The following is a 16367-nucleotide window of genomic DNA, read 5'->3' on the forward strand; positions in this document are numbered from 1 at the left end:
TTGTTCACACGATGCTATAGCTGTTTGTTGTAGGTATCTTTATTTTTTTCGAGATAAGCTTATCATTATTTAAATTTCATTTCGTTTCGATAAGTACAAGTTAGTATAAAACACACATTTGATGTTTTATTCTCAGTAGTAATAAAGGTTGATGTGTGAAGTCGTGTGAACCTGTGAAGTAATCGTCTAAAAAAAGAAATGACCGTTTTCTTAGGTTGCGGATTCGAAACGACTTTACGTAGTCGTATAGGCCAATTTGATGGAAACCCATTGTGGGCTTCGGCCTGTCTTCTATCAGATCCCAAAGTAATCGTCGACGCGTATCGCGATTTCATCAAAGGTGAGTGTTGAAAAATGACCCATATTTTTAATTTTGTCTCACTTGATTTATTTATCGGTTTATTGCTCGTTTATCTTTTGCGCAGCCGGTGTCGATGTTTTGGTTACCGATACGTATCAAGCAAGTTTGCAAGGGTTCGAGACACATTTGGGTTTGGATGAACAACAAGCTCGTGATTTGTTCAAGAAATCTGTCTCACTGTGTAAGGAAGCCATCCAGATCGAAAAGGATTCGGGAACGAGTCAGTACTACTGCTACAATATACTTACCTACCTGTTTCGAATTCGATTTGTATACCTATTTAAAAATATTATAATAGTCTCAGTCTTATTATTGCTGTGTAATTTCAGTCGATAAAAATAAAGAAATCTTGATCATGGGCTCAACTGGCAGTTACGGAGCTATCTTAGCCGATGGTTCGGAGTATACTGGAGATTTTATACTGAAATACCCCATCGAGCATATCAGAGATTTCCAAAGAACCCAGATTCAAATCAGAAGCGAATCCGGATGCGATTTAATCGGCCTTTTCACCATCGCAACGTCCGAAGAAGCGTTCATGTTGGCTGAGCTGCTCAAAGAGTTCCCCAATGTGAAAGCTATTCTCACTTTCAGCGTTAAAGTTATTAATAGTTACCTATACTTACCTATGTACCTATTTTTATCAAATTCAAAAAAATTTGAATTATTTTGTTTTACTCGTGTTTTCAGGATGGAGAATATTTAAGCGGAGGAGAAAAGTTCGAAGAAGTTGCATCCAAGTGCTGGTCATTGAATCCTGCTCAATTATTAGCTGTAGGTGTGAATTGCGCGAAACCTAGTTACATCGATAGCCTATTCGCACCACTGAAGGGTAAAATTCCATTATGCGCGATTACTCTTACCGAAGAGAACTGGGATCATGAGAAAAATCAGTAAGTTGGTGGTTTTTGTCGAATCAGCGGAGAGAGATGAGGGAGGATTTAGCTTGTGGATAGGTCTAGAGCGTAGGATTCGTTTATTTTGGGTGAAAAAGATGGAAAATTTAATGGCAGAATCGAGTTCCAAAAATTCTGGGATTTTCACTATATTTTTGGCAAATCTCGTAGGAGTGGCACAGAGGGGGGGGGGTCAGAAGGAGGTTCGGTCCCCTATTTTCAAAAATTGGTTTTCTGGTCATAATTCGACTCTAAAAATTCAATCAGTTTTTGGCTACTTTTCTAAATTTTTTGAAGTCAGCAATCGTGATTAAAAAATTGGCATCACTGTATTCCAAAATATTTATTTTTCAATGTTTTAGCATATTACACGACTATTACTCAACCCCCCCCCCTCTCCACAAAAAAAGTAACTTTAGTAACCGAAAAAATTCGAAAAAATAATCAAAAATTTACAAGACGTGAGCAGAACATCTGAATGTATGGAAAAAAGTCACAATAAAGTCGGAACATTTCAGCTAAAAATGTGGGGAAAAATGCAAAACAACCCACATTTTAATTAAGAACATTTTAATCTAATTCTAATTGTGAAAATTGATTGAGATTTCGACAATAATTTCAACAAAAAGCAACACTTTTTGGAAATTATTGGCAAAAAAATGATACTTTTTTCAGATTTTTCATTTTTATCCAAAAAGTGAGAATTTTTGGCAATTTCTGGCCAAAAAACGAGACTTTCAAGCAATTTTTATAAAAAGTCAGAGTTTTGGGATTTTTTTCTGCAATAAAGCAATAATTTTCAGTAGGTAATTTATGGTGCAATTTTTTAGCAAAAAAGTGAGCCTTTTGGGCAATTTATGACATTCTTAGGTGAAATTTTTGTTCAAAATGTGAGAATTTTTGACGCAACTTTTAAACAATTATAGAAAGTCGGACTTTTGGGATTTTTTTTCCTCCATCAATAAAGTAGGTAATGATTTTCAGTAGATAATTTATGGTGCAATTTTTAGCAAAAACGCGAGCCTTTTGTGCAATTTTTGACATTCCTTGGTGAAAAAAGCAAAAAACTGATACTTCCCCTTTTTTAATTTTTGTCAAAAAAGTGAGAATTTTTGACAATTTTTTGCAATATAAAAAAGCAACTATTGAAGTAATTTTTAGAAAAAGTTGGACATTTTGGATTTTTTTTTTTTGCATAAAAGCAATAATTTTCAAAAGGTAATTTCTGGTGTAATTTTTTAGCAAAAAATTGAGCATTTTGGACAATTTTTGACATTTTTAGGTAAAAAACAAGATTTTTGGTTATTCGGTGAAAGGTGAGAATTTCTGTCCATTTTTGACAAAAAAAAAAAAAAGTTTTGGAAATTATTGGCAAAAAAGTATAATTCTTTTCAAGGCTTTTTTGTCATTTTTTTTTGGTTAAAAAAATGGCATTTTTTAGCGTTATTACTCAAGTCTTGTTTTTTTTCAGAGACGTAATCTCATTTTTTGTCAAATTTGCAGAAAAAGTCTCGTTTTTCATGCCAAAAGTTGTCGTTGTTTTTATGGTAAAAAAGTCCAAAAATTCTAGCTTATTTGCCAGACTTCATAAAAGTCTTATTTTTATGAGAAGTGTTAAGAAGATTTCCTCTTTTTTCTCGACAAAAATGACGAAAAAAGTGAAACTTTTTTACCAATATTTAATTGTCAAAAAACTCGCTTTTTTACCTTAAAATTTCAACAAAAAAAAACATTTTTCACTCTCAATTGGCAAAATTGTCCTTTTTTCTGCTAAAAATTTCAGTATTTTGCCAAAAAAGGGCTAAAAAGCCTTATCTTTGGCAAAATTTCCATAGTCTCAGTTTCAACTATAGTGTCGATTTTTTCCAGAAATTGCAAAAAATGCTCACTTTTTTTACCATAAATTGCCAGAAAGTGTCGGTTTTTTTTTTCAAAAAGTTGTAAAATTAGTCTCACATTTTCGACAAAAATATCGTAAAATTGAAAATGTATCTAGGTGTCACTTTTTTGAAAATAATTGCAGAAAAGTTTTCCTTTTTTTCTGAAATTGTTCAAATCTGGATTGAGTTTCATTATCAAATTTTAATTATTGTGTTTTGTTTTTAAGTTCTGTATTTTGGTGATTTTTTTAAAAAATGAAAATGTTTTGTTACTTTTTCGAACGTTTTTGGAGTTAAATTTATGATTGATTTGCCCAGAAACAAAAAAAATTCAAAATATTTTTTAAAGATTTAAATTTTTTTTTTTTTATTTTCATTTTTAGTTTCTTCAATTTTCAAAAGCGCCAAAATTGTTTTAAGGGCCAAAAAAAGTGTTTTTTTTTGTTGAAAAAAAAATGTAATCATATTTTAGAAACATTTTTTGATCATAAATTAATAATTTTTAAAAACAATTTTCAAACATCATTTTTTAAAGAAATTTTACGGATATTTTTTGATTTTTTTGAAAATCCAATAAAAATCAGTAAGTAGCGTCAGCTTGTGAGGAGGGGCGAAAAAAATTGCAAAAAGGAGTAATTTTTACCAAGATCTAATCTTGCCCTGAGTGGTTCACAATTTGACCCGATTTTTTTTCAAAAGTAAAAATAGCTGCCCAATCGAAAAATATTGAATCTCGCAAGGGTCCAAAACTCTCAAAATTTTCATTTTTGGCCCATTCCACCAATAACTTTTTTTGAGCCCAAAAATTTCAAAAAAAATTGGTCGAAAAATGCAATTGGGCAGCTACAACTTTGGGAATAGTTTCTTCCATCCCCAAGTTTTATTTCCTGGAGCTCTGCTGCGATTTTGAGTCTACGTATCGGAAATCTGATATTATTTGGGCCCTAAATTTTCAAGAAATTGTCTAAATATGATCAAAAAACGTGATCGAGCTGTTGCAACTTTGGGAGTCTAATTTTGAGTCTGCGCATTCGTCTAATCTGTTGAAATACTCGACTGGATTCGTATCTTTTTCAGATGGATACCTTTGGATGAAGATTACCTACCGTTCGTCTACAAATGGTCTCAAATTGGAGTTCAATACATCGGAGGAGGCTGTCAAACTAGTTACTCTTCGATTCAGAAAATCGCCAAGATGATTAAAGGCTCCGACGTATGAATGAAGTCGAAATTCACTACCGGAGGTATGATTCAGATTCCAGTATCGAAGTTTTGAAAAAACACATCGTGTCGATGGGAATGAAATTTTCTCATTTTTGCATCATTTTCCTTAAGTATACCTACATGACGAGATGTTTCATTTACATATATAAGGGCAATTTATCAAAATAAAACAAGACTATTTCAACCAACAAACCACACGTTAAAAAACCTTTTTATTCAACACATTCAATATTCATATTCGAATACTGGTAAATGGAATTCGTCATCATAAGTACATACAATATATGTATATCTTATATAAAAACACATCGAGAAACGTATCGCTGGAATCATGAACGGATATCATAATCAATAATACATGGCATCAGGTACCAGTTTCTGTACCTCTGATAATCCTAAATTGATCATATCATCGGCAAACGAATGTGTGGTAAAAAATTCCAATTGGTTTTCTCTCGCTTCCTTAGGTAAAAGTTGATTTAAGCCTTCTCTTAAAGGCAATACTTTGTATTTCTCATGTCCGAAATAGGTCTTGAACACGCCAAGCATGTAGTAAACACTATTAACAGGAAAATTTTGAAATATTCCGTCGGGAATAGCACATTTTGCTTCAACTTCATCCATCTCGTTTTTGTCTGTTATTTTCCAAAACGATAAATCTATGATGAATAAACATGGTTTCTGATCATGAGCAGCATAACTGCATTCGTCTACCACTACGATGGCATCTAATAACGTTTCGTCGTTTCGAATAACTACTTTTAAATCTTTTACTTTGTTTCCTTCGCCACGAGTAGTTCTTTTACGCAAATGTTCCTCAGAAAAAATGTCAAATTGTCCTTTGGCTTTCAGTGCTTCAAATTTCTCACTACCCCAGAAAGATGTGAGTAGTTGTGGGATAACTGTTGAATTTCTTTCCTTGGGAGCATGAGAAAAAAAAACGATTCGTACGCTTTGCTCCAATAAATAATCGAATAAGATTTTTAGGTGAGGTAGAAATACATGCGCGTGTCTTGCAATCTCTCCGGTCCCATAATGCTCATTCCAGTCAATGATTGAGCATTCCGGAAAGCTCTTCCTAATGATTTCTTCTTCGTCCTCACACAAATACCTACTGTAACAAAGTGTATTATTAATTCCGAAGACTACAACAGGGCTTGTAGTTGATGCAGATGTAACAGCATTTGGTGATCCTGGTTTCGCATTCGTATGGAAAAAAGCAACAAAAAGTTGAATGTTAGATAATCGTTGTACTTGAAGTTGGATAAATAGGTACCTATTTTATGAGCTAATCATGCTAAGATCAATTGTTTGACCGCGTATTAAAGCTGAAGTGTTCTACTTTCTGAATCAAAATCCTTGTTTTGCACTCTTCAAAATTGCATTTTAAAAATTCGTCTCCCCCTTTCTTGAGGGTGCCCACCCAGGAGTCATTTCAAGTCATATAGTGACAAAAGGCATCCTAGACTTCTGAAAATGAATGACAATTTGTAAGAATCAAAATGAATCGCGAATTATCTTGAAAATGGCTCCCCGATTGAAAATGACTTTTTACTCTTAAATAGGCATAATGCGACCAATAACCATTAAAAAAATCAAAAATATTGATTAATTGCCTCCCCCAATGAAAATTTCAGAAAATTATGGGAATTGATAAAGACAATAAAAAATGAAATATGTGTATAAAAAAGGAATGAAAAAGAATACCTAAATGTCAAAAATTGATGAATAAGAACAAGAAGAAATGATGATGATGAAAGTGAAAACAATTGGCAAAGAAAATTGAAAGACTCAACCAAAAAAAAAAAAAAAAAAAATCAAAAACTGAAAACAAGAAGAAATGCAAAAAGCAAAACTGAAGACAAAAAATTGAAAATAACAAATGAAAACAAGAAAAAGTGATAAGTAATAATAAAAGTGAAAACAAACACAGAAAATTGAAAGACATTTAAACAAAAAACAAAAAAAAAAAAAACTAAAATTGAATCGAAAACTGAAAACAAGAAAAAATGCAAAAATAAAACTGAAAACCAAAAAATATAGAAATCTCGAGATAAAGGATTTTTTACTTTAGAAAAAATCTTAAAGTTAAATCTTTGCAAGTTCTTTAATAATTTTGAATTTTCAGAGAAAATATTTTCAATTTTTTGGTGGGGGAGGGAGGGGGAAAAGGCGAGCAGCCCGAGCGAAGCGAGGGCGCACAGTGGTCTGAAATGAAGAAGTAGCAGCCAAAACTCAAATTCTGAAGAAAAGATGTGGGGGTTGCTTAGATCGCTGAAGTTGATTTGATTTTGATTTGATTTTAAATTTTCCGATTTTGGCATTTATTTTACCTCTCACCTCAGGCTCAAAATGAGCCCTCAAAGGGGGAGGGGGTGGTACAAAATGAAATTTCAAAGCAAAATCCGTAAAATTTCAGATATGTTTTTTTTTTTTTTAGGTCGCTGAAGTCGATTTTGACATTTGTTTTACCCCTAACCACAAAACAAGCCCTGAAAAGGGGAGGGGGTGGTGCGAAACGTGAAATTTTGAAAAATTCGCGATGGGTATCGAATAGGTATTTTTTTGGGTTGCTAAAGTCAATTTTAGAATATTCAAATTCCCGTAGTAATTTTTATTTGTCAAAACCAGATCAATATCACTCTTGGTTTTGGTTTTATGTTTTTTGAAAAAGTAAAGGTTTACCCTACCTTGGCAGGTAATTATGCTACAATTTTTTTTTTTGGTAAAAAAAGGCCCAAAATTCCTCAAAAATGGTGCAGAAATGAATAAAAACTTGAAAACAAGTCAATTTGGGAGGTCAGTGATGTATGTACTATGTGCAAAATTTCGGTTTTCCAACAAGATTAGGTGTAATTTTGTATGGTTATTGTTGTTATTTTTGAAAATTTGCTGTAGGCTTCAGAACTGCTTGCAATGGCTGGAAACCACTTCCAATTGATTTGTGAGGCCAAAAAGCATGTACTTTTTGTCTTTTTGGTGCAAAAATTTGATTTTTGAAAACCCCCCATATAAATAACCCATCAAAAATAATGTGGCATTATTACCATCCATAGTATTATTTTTAAAATTAATAAATTCAAGCAGAGTAATGTTGGTTGAAATTCATTTCAACAACCTATTTGGAATCAGTATTAAATACCGAAACAGACGTTGTATCAAAAACAGTATTTACGTTCTCCAATCCTTTTCAAATGAATTTTTTTCAAAAATTGGAAAAAATTTGAGAGTGAAATTTCAATTGCCAACAAAATTTTTATAAAGGCCTCCCACACTCCAATACCCACATTAGCAAAGTGCTGTGATGTTAAAATAAAATATATTTCAGAAGAACGATCGTGCGGAAATATACTGTACTTTTCGAGAACCAGCGTTGTGGTGTAATACTTCTGTAGGTAGATCTTATAATGGACATCAACCATCTGGTTAATATTGAGGAGGAAGTTGATGTCAATTACAAGATCTATAAAATTTTTTTTTGGAAATTTCGAAGTGTTGCCGACTCATTTGTTGATGTCTGAGTCTACTACACAATCAGAAAAATTTTTCAAGTCCAAAATAAGATGAACTGAGTATTCTTTTAAGACATCTTCACTCAACAGCGGCAATGGTCTAGTGGTTAGGGAATGTGACAGGGCGGCTATTCCCGAAATATTTTTGCCTCCGCAATCGACGTAAAAAATTGCGTCGTTTGCGTTGCCTGAAAGCAACGTGTTGGGCATAATGTGCGTTATTTTAATATTTGAGTAACAATTATGTTTATAAAAGCCCAATTAACAATTGAAAATTTTTTTTTCAAGATAAAGAAAACACCAATAATTATTTGCAGCGCTCATTATGTAGATTGCAAAGATTGCAGAGGCAAAAATATTTCGGGAATAGCCGCCCAGAAGTGAGTAGGACAGCGGCAACCTGGATTTGATCCCTACCCTTGGGCAAGATTTTTTCTTTCAAAAAATTTTTTTAGGGTGAAATATTTTTGAGAATAACTTTACTTGAATCAAAAAAAAGAGTTTCGGCACCTTTCCCACATTTTCAATCAAAATTTGCCTCTTTTACACTTGAAATGTGAGTTAAAAAAATGACATCAATGTCGATTGTCGTGACAAAAAATCAGGGTTGAAAACCGTTTCAAATTGAATTGGTTGTGATCAGTGTTGAAAACCGTTTGGAACCACCACAATCGCTTTTTTTAGGTCAGGTGAAACAGGAACCAGAACCATCAGAACCGTTTCAAAATTTGGAAAAGAGAAGTACCAAAAGAACCACTAAATTCAAAAGGTTCCAAGAACCATTAAATGGGGGAACCTTAATTGTAATATATTTCAAACAAATTGGGAACTGTTTAGTACCAATTGAGGTTTTTTTTTGGAAAAGACCACTAGTATGAGAACCAGAAAAAGATTCCATTGCTGTTCATGAAGAACAACCAGCTGTTCTAAAGGTTCCTGATAATTTTTTTTTATTTTTTTGAATCACCCCATTGACAGAAATGTTTATGAGTATTATTTGAGGTATTGGAGTTGAAGTATCTTGGGGTTGAGGTTGGCTGATGGATAATTTTCCTTCAATAGTGCCTTCTAGTTTTGTGTTCATCACCTTTCTGTTTTATTTCTAAATGTAAGTAAGTTTTTTCTTGTTTTTCATTCCTAGTATACTAAGTTAATCATTCCTTGATGTTTTGGTTAAGCGTACCCCCCCTCCTCATTTGAAAAAAATGATTCTCAAAAGGTTGGATTACGTTTTTATGAGGTTTTTGAAGGGGTGACATGCAACCTTTACCTACCATGAAACTTTGCAAGAATTTCTAATATTTTGACCAAAATGTTTAGTATTATCTGGGGTGTCTTGGAGTTGAGGTTGGCTGATGGATATATTTTTTTTATTTTTCAACAGTGATTCAAATTGAATTTCCCTGTCCCTTTACCCAAAAATGCAACCTTAATTTAACATTTTTTGCAAGTGGGTATGAGTCGAAGTAAGATAGGCATTTTGTGAGTTTTTACTGTAAGTAAGGCTTCCTTTTTTCTTGTTTTTTTGGTTTCTACTTTTTTTTTGAAAGTGGCCATTACTCTAAGTAAAATAGAACTCTGAAAACAAGTGCCTGGCTACCAGAAATTTTTAAGTTTTTTCATTATTTCACTAATTAGAGCGAAAACTAGTAAGAACCAAAAAGAACCAGGAGAACTGGAACCAATTGAAGTGGTGTTCTTATTGGTGGAACCACCAGCAGAACCAGCAAAACATCAAAGGAGAATCAAAAAGAACAACCAGAACTGTTTGAGTAAGAAAAAAATTGAGAACCATTTTGGAAGAACAATGTGAAAGGTACCTTTTGGAACCAAAACAAAACCATTTCAAAGCCACAACTGGGAACCTTTTGAGAACCGAAACCAGAACCACTTATTTTCAAAGGTTCTGAAAACCACAACCATCACAATCAATTCAAATCCAAATGGTTTTCAACACTGGTTGTGATGGTGGTGGTTCTTAGAACCTTAGAATATTAGTGGTTCCTGGTTTCGGTTCCCAAAAGGTTCTCAGACATGGCTTTGTAATGGTTTTGTTCTGGTTCCAAAAGGTACCTTTCACATTGTTCTTCCAAAATGGTTCTCAGTTCTTCTCAAACTCAAATGGTTCTGGTCTGGTGGTTCCTTTTACTCCTCCTTTGATATTTTGCTAGTGGTGCTGGTTGTTCCACCAATTAAAAAATGGTTCCAAATGGTTCCAGGTCGAAAAAATCACAGAAAATTGAAAATTTGAAAAAATTCCCATTTACCTCGCTTATTTTGCATGAAAAACACAAATTCTTATTTTATTTCACTTTGGTAAAAAAAAAAAAACGAAGTTTCAATGATGAGGGGACCAAAAAGAACCGATTCCTGAAAAGGGTTCTGGTTGTTCTTTCCTTAAAAAACTCAAATCAGTTCTAAATGGTTCTAAATTGTTTCAAAATCATTTTATATGGTTGTTCTTTTGGTACTTCTCTTTTCCAAATTTTGAAACGGTTCTGATGGTTCTGGTTCCCATTTCACCTGACCTAAAAAAGCGGTTGTGGTGGTTCCAAACGGCTTTCAACCCTGCAAAAAATGAAGGGAGAGGACAGTCAATTTTGATATCAACTTCTCATTTGTCATGTATTGACATTGGTGTCTACAAATGTTGTATCAACAAGTGACAGATTAGAGATCTCGTCTTTTCCATCGACTTTGGCATTGCTTGTGCTACGCAGGAAGATTTTGATTTCAAAGGAATCAATTTCGGTTTTGGTTTTGGTTTTTTCCTTTTTTTCCTCCATTTTTTAGAGGGAAGAAGGCCGAGAAAGTGATCACTTTTTCAAATACTTTTGTGTATGTGACTAGAAAGCGGCACTTTGGCAGTGCCAAATTTGTCAACTTTAATAGTTTTCACCTTTAGCATCAGTTTTTACTTTATTTTCACCAAAAATGCAGAATTAATTAGGCTAATTACCTGAAAAATTCCAAAACCAAACCAATTCAGTTTTCAATCAGTTACGCTCTCGGTTTCGGTTTTGAATTTGAGAAAATAACGCTCCCAGTTTCGGGTTTTGGCTTTAGTTGTGCAAAAATAACGCTACTGGTTTCGTTTTTCAGGAATTTTAATTGGTTTTTTGGGGGGTTTTGGTTTCAGTTTTGGTTTTGGTTTGCAAGCCCTGTTTGCAAGTTTGCATAGCAATTTTTTCAAATGGGGCAGGTTGGGGCAGCAAATTTTTTAAGGATATTTTTCTTTACATGCCACTAAGTTCTACCTGTTTTTGGAATTTTCAAGGCTTTTTTGAGTGTTATTATTATTACATACCTAATTAAAATGTGTTGGAAAACTTTTTTGTTCATTTTCGTGTTTAACATGCTTTTTGGAGAAACTGTCAAAAAATGTTTATAGCATTTTTACATTTTGGTCAAATTTGCTGACATTTTATTGGTTCTGGTCACTTTTTGGGGATTTTGATGATATATTTTTGACATTTTCAGTGATGCTAATGTTTACTTGGGTGTTTTTACAGCATTCTTAGAGGTTTCTCAGGTTTTTTTTTCACCAACATACACTCCACTTCTACAACCTATCCATTGGGACAGTCTTTTCTTCAATTTTTCATAGGTAGGTACCTACTTTTATCTCAGCCACATCAAACTACATCTTTATCATTCTGCTATTTCTATCCTTCTTAGATCGAAGTATTCTCGTCTAAACATGATTGTAATCTTACCTTCATTTGATAAATTTTTACTCCTTTTTGAAACTGGTGGTGAGCAGTGTTCATCATCGTGAGAAAGTTTACGCATAGCCTCATCGACAGCGACAGAAACGGCAGTATTTCTTTTTGTAACATCAATTTCAGGGCTGGGTTTTGATGTGAATTGGGCAGAGTTATCGTTACTGCTATCCATTCTCAGTCACCGGGTGTGTTTATTGGTCGCAATACCGCTGTACGTCAATAAACAGGTACCTATTACCTAAAATGACATACGAAAATGGAACATAACATAAATATGTGACTAAAAATGAAACAACAACGGTTTTGTTTTCATATTCTATTATAGATACCTACCAATTATTTTTAAGAATTAATTATATAAGTCATAACTCATAAGTCACAATCATTATGGACATTATCGATGTGACGTCACAATGCACTAAGTAAATTTCATAAATTTGAAAACTGATAAACGAATTAGGAATCACGTGAGTGAGGGGAATTGAATGGCAGAAACGTTTTGTATGATGGATTCTTATTTCTGGGTTCCACTTTAGTGAGGTGAAAATTTAAAACTATGCAATACAAGTACTTGTACCTACCTATAGTGTTATCTATTCTTATCAAGTATCCATCAACTATTTACTTACTTTTAGTAGTGAACTGCTTCGAAGAGAGTTGCTAGTCCAAAATGGTGGGCGTTGAACCTGGGTAGAAGTATTTCTGAAGTGTAGACTACACGAAAAAAAAATCATGAAATTTTAAACAACCATAAGACAAGAGGACGATTCCGCATTTACAATCATTTTTACGACTCACGAGAATAGCTCCAAAACATGGGAGTCACGTGGTAGCCAAGTGGCGCTCGCGCTGTAGCTTGCCTGAACGCGATGGTTTTTCAACTTTCAAGTACCCCTCCCCCCTCCCCCCACGAACGTACGCGTGTTCTCATTGGTGGCTCATTCAAAAAGGCTCACTTTTTTACCTAAAATTGAAAAAAAATAATAATTCACTATCCTCCCTGTCTTCGGCAAAATTTCCATAGTCTTCAGTTTCAACCAAAAATAGAGATAAGTTTTGCCATGAAGTTTTTTTTGCGAATATTTCACTAATCATTTGCGAAAAATTTTCCATTCCTTGCAAAAAATTCTAAAAAAGAGAATCTTCTTCCCAAAAGTTGCCTTCAAGAGTTGCTTTTTTTCCAGAAATTGCAAAAAGTTCTCTCATTTTTTACCATAAATTGCCATAAAGATTTTCAGGATTTAAAAAAAATACAATAAAAATCAGTAGCTTGAGAGGGGGAGCGAAAAAATAATTGATATAAGGAGTAATTTTTACAAATATCTAACCTTTCAAGTCTATGTATCGGAAATCTGGTATTATTTGGGCCCAAAATTTTATAGAAATTGTCCAAAAATACATATGTGATTGGGAGGTTGCAACTTGGGGAGCAGTGTTTTTTTTACAGTTTGGGTCCGATTTTCAGTCTGCTCATTCGTCTTATCTATTGAAATACAAATACTCGACTGGATATGAAAAAATTCGCAATTCAGCACCGGAGGTATGATTCAGATTCCAATATCGAAGTTTTGAAAACACATCGTGTCGATGGGAATGAAATCTTCTTATTTTTACATCATTTTCCCAAAGGTTACCTACTACTTGACGGGATGTTTCATTTATATAAGGGCAATTTATCAAAATAAAACAAGGCTATTTCAACGAACAAACCACACGTTAAAAAACCTTTTTATTCAACACATTCCTATTCGATTACTGGTAAATGGAATTCGTCATCATCGTATATATATATAAGTACAATATATATCTTATATAAAAACACATCGAGAAACGTATCACATATGTAGGTATTAGTGGTTGTGGATAGGGGGAAAGAGAAGGGTGTACACAAAACACAAACAACATATAAGATGACTAAAAAGCTTCTTAAAAAAATTGTGCATATGTAATACGTTCGATCGCCGGAGCTCAACAGGAACTCGACGAATAGAATAAATAATACGTATGTAACTGTTTAATAATACAATTCGATCGATAGACGATAGTCGAGAGGTATCTGTCGTTATCGAGCTTTCTTCATTCCTCTGGACATCCACGCTGATAATAAATTATTACTAAAATATAACGAAAAACAATGAACTTGCACCGCTAACAAGATGAAAGCGTACCATAGAACACCGTACGGGTACCCCTGCAAAAATGAGTACATAAATCAGTATACGTGGCATATACAAAATGGGATCAATGTGGAGACGTACGATTACATTTACATACCTGCCACAAAGTAATGTTTTCAACGGACCCTGTACTGACGTAGGTCCACATATCACTAAAATAGTATATCGTCCCGTACAGAATGGGACCGAAACCGAATATTCCAGTCAGGTACATGAATCGTTTCATCGCATTGATACGATTCCGTTTAATGGCAGAGAGAGCGAAAAATGTTACTAATATACTTAAACACCATACGTATTCCCATACTAGAGGCTGTGAACAATAACAAATCGCAGAATGAATATTTAGAACGATTGATCGTATCAGGTTGACGTAAGATGAAAGCTTCAGCGAGCTCGGTATTAGTGATACTCACTTTAGGCACTTCTAATTCTTCTATTTCGAGTACGAATATATCCAGCCTGTCTAATATATCGGCTGAAAGTTTGGTTAACATGGCGAAGAACAGAAGGTAGTGGAAAAATATGCAATACTTTAATCTGGACTTGTTCTGTGCGCTGGAACAGATGAGGAACAGAAATCGATTCGATTACATCATTTTACGTTCGAAATCAAACAACTAGTGTAAAAATAACACTAAAAGGATGATACTAGTAGCTCTCGAAGACTACTGAATGATTATAGAACATTAGTAGAGTATTTAGAGATATATTTTTTACCTAATTTGATACTGTTCAGCTACTCTTTGACGATGCATGTAGTCATGACCGTCGGTGCCTGTAACCATTGGTCCGCCTCTTGATGCCATGATCCCGGTTCGAAGAGATTTTCAGTTTAGAACATTCTTCAGACAATGAGATTCGATGCAGTGGACGAAATTTCAGTAGGAAATTAACTTTTACACTCGTATTTCATAACCTTGTCCGAAAGTTTTAGCTCAAAAACGGATCCAGTGTTTTTCTCTTCGTCTATTCGATCTTCTATCTCTCTCTAGCATTTGTTTTTCAAGTTTTTTAGCTTCGCGAATGCGAACGTTCGAGTAGAATCGACGGAAATTTGCTGACGTTGTTGATAAATTTTTTCTTTTTAAAAAATTTTTACTCGGTAATTGGTAAAAATTTTTAATTTTATGGATGGTTTTGGTTTTAGTTGAAGATGGAGTGATCTGGAATAAAAATTCAAATGCCGGTGGAGTGCTGGGTTCGGAATTTTGGAGTTTGATTTGGATCTGGAAGTCTGGAACGCTGGAACTGAACAAAGAAGATTTCCATATCTAGTTAGCCTAAGCTGTAGCAAGTGAGTACTCAGTAGTCAGAATTCTATCGCAATTTATTTACTATTTTCTATTTTCTTTTCCATTCGATCGTCGAAGAATCGAAATAAGACATAGGTAATGGTAATGGGTTGTTTCTGAAGAAGAGATTCAACAAATTGACTTATCTGTACGTTGAATTTAGGATCTTCATGAACAAGTAACCTATTTGATTATTAATCGAGGGTGTATTTTGTTTTCGAATGTTTGACGAAAGGAAACTCAGGAAACTATTTTTCTTTATTATACTGTGCTGTGTGCTCTCTACGTTGATTTGATTTTAGTCAATGAAACTGGATGTTATGAGACTTGAATGATTTCCCATTCAATAGAAGAGCAGGATACAGGGACGGACTGGTCTATGCCCTATGATGTTCTTCAATTTTAAATTCTAAAATTATGGAGTCAAAAAAATAGACTCATCATTCCTGAAACTGAAAACTTGAACTGAAAAAAATAAAACTGAAACTGAAAACTGAAAACTTGAACTGAAATCTAAAAGTTTTGCCATTACTGCAATTAAAATGCCCATATTTCTTCATAATTTCTGAGTTTGAATTTGAAATTTGAAGTTTTTGTTGCCAAGTAGCAAATTAGTTTCTGAAAAATTCACGAACAAAAAGAAAAATTCATTTTTTCCATTCCTTTTTGAACCTCAAGAAATTATGAAAACTGAAACTGAAATGGAAAACTGAAAACTTGAACTGATAAAAGCAAAACTGAAAACTGAAACTAAAAGCTTGAACTGAAATTGGAAAAACTGAAACTGAAAACTGAAAACTTGAACTGAAAAAAATAAAATTGAAACAGAAAGAAAACTGAAAAATTGAACACTGAAAAACATAAAACTGAAACTGAAAACTGAAAACTTGAACTGAAATGTAAAAGTTTTGCCATCACTGGAAAAAACATTGTTTTTTTTACTTGCTTTTCATTTTCAAAATTAAAATTTTTAAAAACTCATCATTCAAAATCTGAAATTTCGGATTTAGGTCAAAAGAAATGAACAAATTTTTTTAAAATTGTTTTTGCTTCGCTCAGGCCAATTCCTTCCTGTCTCTAAACTAAAAAAATCCCTGTTTGAAACTTCCATGAATTCAAATGCCTACCTATTGAAATAACAATTTTTTAATGACCCTTACTTAATTTGAATACTTATTATATTAATTTGCAAAATCGTTATTTTTTTTTATTTCTATTTCTATTTCATTTTAGAAACTTGTCATTTTATTCGACAAAATTGGTATTTTTCTCTCAGATTAATACGCATACATATTTT

General features: G+C 33.4%; 3 protein-coding genes across 4 annotated transcripts; 1 reads left to right on the forward strand and 2 right to left on the reverse strand.

Annotated features, from left to right (window-relative positions):
* Window positions 1-28: 28 nt before the first annotated feature.
* Window positions 29-4553, forward strand: LOC135849422 (uncharacterized). Its single transcript, XM_065369861.1, has 5 exons — window positions 29-340; window positions 426-581; window positions 691-962; window positions 1052-1254; window positions 4215-4553. Exons 1-5 carry the CDS (start codon window positions 199-201, stop codon window positions 4354-4356), a joined length of 915 nt encoding a protein of 304 aa, XP_065225933.1. The 5' UTR covers window positions 29-198; the 3' UTR covers window positions 4357-4553.
* LOC135849421 (uncharacterized) lies at window positions 4540-12487 on the reverse strand. 2 transcript variants are annotated; one of them, XM_065369859.1, is made up of 3 exons: window positions 12228-12487; window positions 11590-11836; window positions 4540-5554 (listed from the first exon to the last, which is right to left on the reverse strand). In XM_065369859.1, exons 2-3 carry the CDS (start codon window positions 11768-11770, stop codon window positions 4710-4712), a joined length of 1026 nt encoding a protein of 341 aa, XP_065225931.1. In that variant the 5' UTR covers window positions 11771-11836; window positions 12228-12487; the 3' UTR covers window positions 4540-4709. The 2 variants fall into 2 exon arrangements, with proteins under 2 accessions (XP_065225931.1, XP_065225932.1); XM_065369860.1 differs by lacking the exon at window positions 12228-12487 and adding an exon at window positions 11932-12085.
* An 806-nt stretch (window positions 12488-13293) lies between these two features.
* On the reverse strand, window positions 13294-14765 carry jagn (jagunal). Its single transcript, XM_065367369.1, has 4 exons — window positions 14496-14765; window positions 14192-14333; window positions 13873-14088; window positions 13294-13789 (listed from the first exon to the last, which is right to left on the reverse strand). Exons 1-4 carry the CDS (start codon window positions 14582-14584, stop codon window positions 13661-13663), a joined length of 576 nt encoding a protein of 191 aa, XP_065223441.1. The 5' UTR covers window positions 14585-14765; the 3' UTR covers window positions 13294-13660.
* Between the last annotated feature and the right edge of the window lie 1602 nt (window positions 14766-16367).

The sequence above is a fragment of the Planococcus citri genome, chromosome 5 (assembly GCF_950023065.1).
Source record: "Planococcus citri chromosome 5, ihPlaCitr1.1, whole genome shotgun sequence".
Classification (NCBI taxonomy): Eukaryota; Metazoa; Arthropoda; class Insecta; order Hemiptera; family Pseudococcidae; genus Planococcus; species Planococcus citri.

Excerpts from the sequence above, each read along its gene's own strand:
- LOC135849422 (XM_065369861.1), top strand. The coding sequence starts at position 199 with ATGACCGTTTTCTTAGGTTGCGGATTCGAAACGACTTTACGTAGTCGT. Across the intron at positions 341-425 it reads GTATCGCGATTTCATCAAAG|CCGGTGTCGATGTTTTGGTT; the intron begins GTGAGTGTTGAA and ends TCTTTTGCGCAG. Across the intron at positions 1,255-4,214 it reads TGGGATCATGAGAAAAATCA|ATGGATACCTTTGGATGAAG; the intron begins GTAAGTTGGTGG and ends TATCTTTTTCAG.
- LOC135849421 (XM_065369859.1), bottom strand. The coding sequence starts at position 11,770 with ATGGATAGCAGTAACGATAACTCTGCCCAATTCACATCAAAACCCAGC. Across the intron at positions 5,555-11,589 it reads TAAAAATTTATCAAATGAAG|GATCACCAAATGCTGTTACA; the intron begins GTAAGATTACAA and ends ATGCGAAACCAG.
- jagn (XM_065367369.1), bottom strand. The coding sequence starts at position 14,584 with ATGGCATCAAGAGGCGGACCAATGGTTACAGGCACCGACGGTCATGAC. Across the intron at positions 14,089-14,191 it reads AAGAATTAGAAGTGCCTAAA|CCTCTAGTATGGGAATACGT; the intron begins GTGAGTATCACT and ends TATTGTTCACAG. Across the intron at positions 13,790-13,872 it reads AAAACATTACTTTGTGGCAG|GGGTACCCGTACGGTGTTCT; the intron begins GTATGTAAATGT and ends TCATTTTTGCAG.